The following is an 8,056-nucleotide window of genomic DNA, read 5'->3' on the forward strand; positions in this document are numbered from 1 at the left end:
TTAATTGTTTAAGTTAAAAAAAATATTGGTTTTTAATTTATTCGTTAAATATTTCGTTAATTATGTATATTATTTATTTCATATTTTAATAATATTTATTCGATTTTTCCTTTTACTATTTCTTTAAGTAATTATCTTAATTGTTTAAGTTAAAAAAAAAATTGGTTTTTATTTTATTTGTTAAATATTTCGTTAATTATGTATATTATTTATTTCATATTTTAATAATATTTATTCGATTTAATCGGTCATTTTTTTCCAATTGCATCCGATTTAGTCCATTTAATTCCCGATTATCATTTAAATTTTCAAAATAATATCATACAATATACTTTAGTCCGATTATTTATTTCTTTCAGTACAACACGAATCCTACTGAAGTAAACAACATTTACATTTTAATAAAATAATTGACAATGTACTAAGGATCACAGTTATATTCATACAAGTCGCAAGCTAATTTATGCCTCCACATATCAATCCAAGACTGATTTATTGTATCAACATTGCGACCAATGCTCAAGAACTCTATGTACTTGATTGCAAATAAGCCACAGTCACCCCTGCAACCGAATTAGAAGATATTAGTTCCATAACATATAATTGAAAATTAAATCTGAAAATTTAAAAGTTGTAAATCCTTACGATCTTTCTTGTCTCGCCGTCGTCGTGTTCCGCACAATGGCTAATCTATCATTTACTCGAATCATCGCATGACTAGCCATCATGGGCACGATCACAGCCAATGGCTCCAGTATTTGCTCCAATTGACTTTGTGTCAGACAGCTATGATCAGAGTCGTACACATATATGGTGGAATCAGCAAATACGATCTCCACCGAAAAACAGTGTGAGTTCGCGATCACTGGAATGTACATATGTGTACAATCCGTTCACGGCTTTCCGCACCTCAACTGTAGTCCAATCACCCACTCCAGCATGTACTCAGACAGAACATAATCATTCCCCTTGCTTAGGAGTTCCTGATGCTCAATATCTACGACACGAACGAACTCAGCGCTCAAGATAACTCGAGTAGGACTGTCATACGATCTCGGGTATCTCCGCGCCCGATCGCGTAACAATTCCATAGCCAAGTCGATATGCTGAAACAAAAAAACACCAACGAAAAAGATAGAGTCATTTAAGTAAATGAACCAACAACTTGTATAAATATAATAAACGGAAACTCAAAAAACTTAAATCATCAGCGAGCCAAGCTGAGGTCGTCAGTACATCTTCAAACCACTTTTTAGCATTGGGCACGGTCATACAGCCGATGGTATAACTATCTCTGAAAAATGAAAAAACAGTTACCAAAGATACAAAAAAAAGTAGCAACATCATAAAATACTTACTCGGACTTAAGGGATTTGAACCAATCATCGAACGCCTTCTGTCTGACTGGGTCGACGTCGCGAAAAAGATTGGGGTACGCCCCATCCACAAATCCCCTTCTCTTCGCCTCGACCGTGTAGGGAGAAACGACGTACTGTGACGGCAATCTTGATCTCTTACCGACCATCAGCTCTGGCGCGTCAGCAGCACGCTTCTTACCCTTCAGGACCTCCGTCGCCCCCTCGGACACGAATACTACCTCGTCATCCGTCATCTCCAGCGTCCTCTCATCCTCCGCAACCTGATCATCCCCCTCTACTATCACCTCTGATGTCCCCTCCGCTACCTCCTCGGCCACCCTTGTCCCTCCCTCCACCCCCTCTATCTCTGCCTCCTCCGGCACCTCCGGCCCGACCTCTATCCCGGGCATCCCGGCCTCCTCCTGCCCGACCTCCACCCCCTCCCTCTCGGCCTCCAACACCGAACCAAAAAACTCATCGATTCCCCCGGCCGTTGCCCACCAATCTCGAGGGACACCAGTCTCCCCGACATTCCCTCGGACGCCTGCTACATCGCCTCGAAGTGCTGCAACCTCAGTATGAAGGTCTCCTATATCTCGTCGCAGCACTCCAATCTCATCTCGCAAAGCTACTACATCTGTCGTAAAATCTCGTTGCAGCACCCCTATCTCCTCTCGTACTGCGACGATCTCTGTCGTAAAATCCCGTCGCAATACCCTTATCTCCTCTCGTAATGCGACTACCTCTGTCAGAAAATCACGTCGCATCGTTCCCAGCTCCTCTCTAATAATGCCAGTCATGCGTGCAAAGAAATCATCTGAATGACGGGTTTGACTGGGTGTAGGCGATCCATGTGGGAGGTGGGTGGGTACGGGAGACGGAGATATCCTCGGAGAATGAGATAATGGCGGTAGAGGCGATCTCATCGGTGGAGGTGACGGAGATCTCATCGGTGGAGGCGAAGGAGATCTCCTAAGTGGAAGTTCCGGATGGCGCTCCTACACAGAGAAGACAATTAATATTAATAATCCACACATGAATTTATAAGTCAAAATAAATAATAAACTTAAATAAACGTACTATATTTCTATCCGGAACGGACTCAAATACTGGATCGTCTTCAGTAGGGGGAACAAGTAATTCACGTACATATATTGCATCCTCCTCTTCCACCGAGACAGCCAACTCAGCATGAACTTCGAGCTGACATACCATATTTCAACGTGTTAACGAACATGTATCGACCCGAGTAAATGTATGTACAATATAAATTGCAAATATATAATACTCACCTGAGGATCGTCGAGGATAACTATCAAATCTTTAGCCGATGGCTTTTCATGTGCTCGCCAATGAAGCATTCGTGGGCAGCTAGTCTCCCTTCTGATCGCCCATTTGCTACCCAAAGCAGGGATAGCCTCATATGCCCACAGCTGCAACAATTACAAAATAAAACTTTACATATATATTTAATAAAAAAGTTCAACACGCATTACGTTACACTAAATATTTACCTGCAAAGCCATGCAAAAGCCATATACATCATATTTGCGATCGCCCCTCTCCGATTTCGGCATAGTCTGTACCCTTCTGAATACATGGAGAGTATCGGTGTAACATCTCTGACCCCATGGAAAGCTGTTGAAAGCATCGATATCATCAACAACATCCAATGAAAAAAGATCAATCGACGTCCTACGATGTCGACACCTCAATATACTCTCCAATATATACACCAACCCTAACTTCAACTTGTCTAACATGTGATCGCATTTCCTAAATGCGTCCTCTAACTGTGGTGGTGTAACTGGCCCTTTACCTCCAAAATATAAATCCAATAACCTTTTATTTCGTATAATACGGGTTCTAGCTTCTTCTTCCCCGGTACATCTCAAGCCCGTAATCAGGGCAAATTCAAGGATCGAGAATCTACATACCTTCCCGTCCCCAATAGCAAAATATAACTGATCGCCATCGACTGGTTTAAGCAGCCGAAGTAATAAAGAATCCACAATTTGTCCAGAGAACTGCACGTCCTTCAACGGATAGAACGACCATAAAAATGATCGACGGAGTAAGTCAATATGCTCCTCGTCCAGCCCCTCAAGTACTGTCGCATAGCTGGAAAAGTTACAATACGTCGTAACTTTTCCCGAATGAGCCCTCAGATCGTTGTCGATATGATATTCCATCCTACAAAATTAATACATGTTAAAACCATATAAAAGAAATTTTAAATAAAATATCGTACCTTCAAATTTAACCAATCAAATTTCATATTAATAAACCAATAAATAAATTCATCTAATCACATATTAAAATAATTAAACAAAAAAATTTCCACATATTTGACTATTTAATATTTATTTAAAAATTATATTTCGTTAATTATCTAACTCTATATATATATATTATTTACAAATTTATTCGATTTTTCATTTTACAATTTCTTTAATTAATTATCTTAATTGATGAAGTACAAAAAATATTATTCAATTTAATTTATTCTTTAAATATTTCGTTAATCATTTGTTTTATCTATTTCATATTTAATTATTCTATTTCAATTATTTATTTCAATAATATTTATTCGATTTTTCCATTTACTATTTTTTTAATTCATTATCTTTGTTCGTTAAGTAAAAAAATTATTGTTTTTTAATTTATTCTTTAAATATTTCGTTAATTATGTATATTATTTATTTCGATTATTTATTTGAATAAAAATAATAATATTTATTCGATTTTTCCTTTTACAATTTCTTTAATTCATTATCTTAGTTCGTTAAGTAAAAAAATTATTGTTTTTTAATTTATTCTTTAAATATTTCGTTAATTATGTATATTATTTATTTCGATTATTTATTTGAATAAAAATAATAATATTTATTCGATTTTTCATTTCACTATTTCTTTAATCAATTATCTTAATTGGTTAGGTAAAAAATATTATTCAATTTAATTTATTATTTTAATATTTCGTTAATCATGTGTTTTATTTATTTCATATTTAATTACTCTATTTCGATTATTTATTTCAATAATATTTATTCGATTTTTCCTTTTACAATTTCTTTAATTCATTATCTTAGTTCGTTAAGTAAAAAAAATATTGTTTTTTTAATTTATTCTTTAAATATTTCGTTAATTATGTATATTATTTATTTCGATTATTTATTTGAATAAAAATAATAATATTTATTCGATTTCTCGTTTCACTATTTCTTTAATTAATTATCTTAATTGGTTAGGTAAAAAAATATTATTCAATTTAATTTATTCTTTTAATATTTCGTTAATCACGTGTTTTATTTATTTCATATTTAATTACTCTATTTCAATTATTTATTTTAATAATATTTATTCGATTTTTTCCTTTTACAATTTCTTTAATTAATTATTTTAGTTCGTTAAGTAAAAAAAATATTGTTTTTTTATTTTATTCTTTAAATATTTTGTTAATTATGTATATTATTTATTTCGATTATTTATTTGAATAAAAATAATAATATTTATTCGATTTTTTGTTTCACTATTTGGTTAGGTAAAAAAATACTATTTCATTTAATTTCTTCTTAAAATATTTCGTTAATTATGTATATTATTTATTTCGATTATTTATTTGAATAAAAATAATAATCTTTATTCGATTTTTCGTTTCACCATTTCTTTAATTAATTATCTTAATTGGTTAGGTAAAAAAATATTATTCAATTTCATTTATTCTTTAAATATTTCGTTAATCCTGTGTTTTATTTATTTCATATTTAATTACTCTATTTCGATTATTTATTTGAATAATATCTATTCGATTTTTCCTTTTACTATTTCTTTAATTCATTATCTTAGTTCGTTAAGTAAAAAAGATATTGCTTTTTTTAATTTATTCTTTAAATAATTCGTTAATTATGTATATTATTTATTTCTTATTTAATTAATCAATTTCAATTATTTATTTGAAACGTATATTTAAGTAAAAAAGAAAAAAAAATTAAAACTCAATTTAATTTATCTTTAAATATTTCGTTAATTCTCTTAATATATAATTTATTTTATATTTCATTTTATTTCTTAATACAAAAATAAAACAACAATTCTGGAAAAAAAAAATTATTTTTGACCCAAATCCGGGTCCAGACCCGGATTTGGGCCGGCTAGCCGACCCGGACCAAACTCCGGGTCGGTGTGTCCGGACCCGGTCCGTTACGGACCATCACTGTGGTCCGTAACGGACCATAGTGATGGTCCGTAATGGACCATTTCGGGTCTGTTACGGACCAGCAGCGACGGAGCCGCCGGAAAACTCCATTTCTGGCGAGCTCCGTCCCTTTTTTCACTCTTTTTCAACATTTTAACCTCAAATTCGATATTTTCTTACATTTTAACCATAAAAACATGAATTTAACCCATATTCATATCCTAAACATTCAAACTTTCACAAATTCGAAGTAGTTATTTATAGAAAACATGTCTAACCTTCCAGAAAATGACGGTCTCCGGCGAATCGACGGTTCGGGCAGTCCGTAGGCGACGTCGACGGTCCGAGCAGATTTTTTCTTTTTTTTTTTCTCTTTTCTTCTTTCCTTGATGGGGGGTATTTTCGACCCTACACAAATAATAACATTTTCCTTCTTTTTTTTTTTTTTAAAAACTTGGTCAAAGGCTATTTTGATAAACATACCGGGTGGGCCAGCCATTGCCCACCATTTCCTCGGAAGACAACTCCTGTGGGCAGTGACGAGAAATCTGGACCCAAATAGTTCATTATTGAGCTTCAAACTTAAGCCTGGCCCAAACATAAGAAACAAATATATTCTTGGGAAAATTTCATAACTAAAAAATTAATTATGGCACATTTCAAAAACAAAAAATTAAGTTTCAAATTTCAAAAATTAGATTTTTATTAAAAAATATTTATAATTTAATTAATTAATTTAGTAATTTAATAAATTTAAGTCACAGATTTATATAATTTGGTCACAAATTAACGATTTAATTCATCACTTATTATTTCTTTGTCACAAATCAGAAATTTTATGTCACAAATTATTTTACAGTCACAATTCAAAAATTTTATAGGTCACAGTTTGTTCATTGATTACAAATCGAAAATTTATACGTTACAATTTATTTATAGGTCACAGATCTTAAATACTATAGGTCACAAATTATTAAATTTTTAGGTCACAAATTAACAATTTAATTCATCACTTATTATTTTTTGGTCGCAAATCAGAAATTTTATGTCACAAATTATTGTACGGTCACAATTCAGAAATTATATTGGTCACAGTTTGTTCATTGGTCACAAATAAAAAATTTATACGTTATAATTTATTTATAGGTCACAGATCATAAATACTATAGGTCACAAATTATTAATTTTTTAGGTCACAATTTATCTTATTGGTCACGTATTATTTATTAGTCACATATTAACCAATTTAATGGTCACAATTAACAAATTAATCTGTGACCACTACCAAACAATCACCCTCCAATAGCATTACCGGCACTACTATCACCCTACATCGAACACCACGATGTCCACCGCCACCATCAGAACCACAACACCACCATATCCAATGTTACCTCCGCCATCGTTGGATCCAGCAAAGCCACCACACCGAACAAAAAAATCCCAACCCCGATTCAGCCATCGCCACCACTGCATTTCTTCCCATCGCCTTATGCGCTGCTCGTGACGGCGACGAGAGAGGTGAGATAGACAGACCGTGTTTGGGGTTTCTGCAGCCTCACGTCGTCGTCGTCGCGATCTGAATCGCATCTACATCGTGCCTACCTAGCGCTACAGATCTTCGACGTCAGATGCCGACTTCCCCGACGTAGCCGCAACAACGCAATCTCACTGCTCCTCTGTACTTCGTCTGCAGCAACGCGGCGATGTGCCTCATTACTCGCAGCGCCGCCATCTATAGCAAGGACTCCACAGCCTTCGACAACAGCAGCGCCATCTTTCTGCGTGCCGATGCTCCCTCAGTGATGTACCAGATGAGGGGAATGGAAGAAGGCCGCCGTTGTGGGGGAGAAATGTAGAGAGAGAGAGAGAGAGAGAGAGAGAGAGAGAGAGACGAGAATGGGGAGAGGCTACTGTCGTGGGATAACGGTAGAGAAAGAGAAATAGGGTTTGGGTTAGGAGAATTTTTTATTTTATAAAAATATTAATTAAAATATTTTTATATAAAATATAAAATCTGATTTTTGATATGTTAAACATTCCTTCTGATTTTAGAAATCAGGATTTTAATACTAGGGATTTGGGTAATTTCCTTTTTAAACTTCACTATTTAAAGTTGAAAATTGAAATATAGGCAATGAAACCAATTAAAATGAATAAAAGCAAAGTTGTCTTCCTTACATATAAGTTAGCAAGAAACACAAAAATAAATAAATAAATAAAAATAAAAATAAAAATAAAAATAAAAATAAAAATAGAAAACTCGAGTGAACGTTACAACACTGAAATGGCTGAATTCCGTTAGTGATCAATGACGGAATGTTCCATTGAAAAGAATCAAGAAATTTGTGTCAGTGATTTTGTTTCAAATTTGTAAAAATTTTTTTAATTCTGATTCCATTTTCTGCCAAATTTGGCCAGTAAAATGGCAAGAGTCTCATCATTGAAGGCGAATGTTTTGGTAGTGCAACTCTAGTCGATCAATCTCTAAGATCTACAG

At 33.8% G+C, this 8,056-nt stretch overlaps 1 protein-coding gene across 1 annotated transcript; it reads right to left on the minus strand.

Moving 5' to 3' along the window:
• Nucleotides 1-427: 427 nt before the first annotated feature.
• LOC111406383 lies at nucleotides 428-7,146 on the minus strand. Its single transcript, XM_023035816.1, has 9 exons — nucleotides 6,889-7,146; nucleotides 6,040-6,104; nucleotides 2,873-3,551; nucleotides 2,651-2,791; nucleotides 2,439-2,561; nucleotides 1,359-2,356; nucleotides 1,204-1,294; nucleotides 646-1,106; nucleotides 428-563 (listed from the first exon to the last, which is right to left on the minus strand). The coding sequence occupies exons 1-8, from the start codon at nucleotides 7,144-7,146 to the stop codon at nucleotides 894-896; spliced, it is 2,568 nt and encodes an 855-aa protein (XP_022891584.1). The 3' UTR covers nucleotides 428-563; nucleotides 646-893.
• Between the last annotated feature and the right edge of the window lie 910 nt (nucleotides 7,147-8,056).

Source organism: Olea europaea, chromosome 1 (genome assembly GCF_002742605.1).
Source record: "Olea europaea var. sylvestris chromosome 1, O_europaea_v1, whole genome shotgun sequence".
In the NCBI taxonomy this organism is placed as follows: domain Eukaryota; kingdom Viridiplantae; phylum Streptophyta; class Magnoliopsida; order Lamiales; family Oleaceae; genus Olea; species Olea europaea.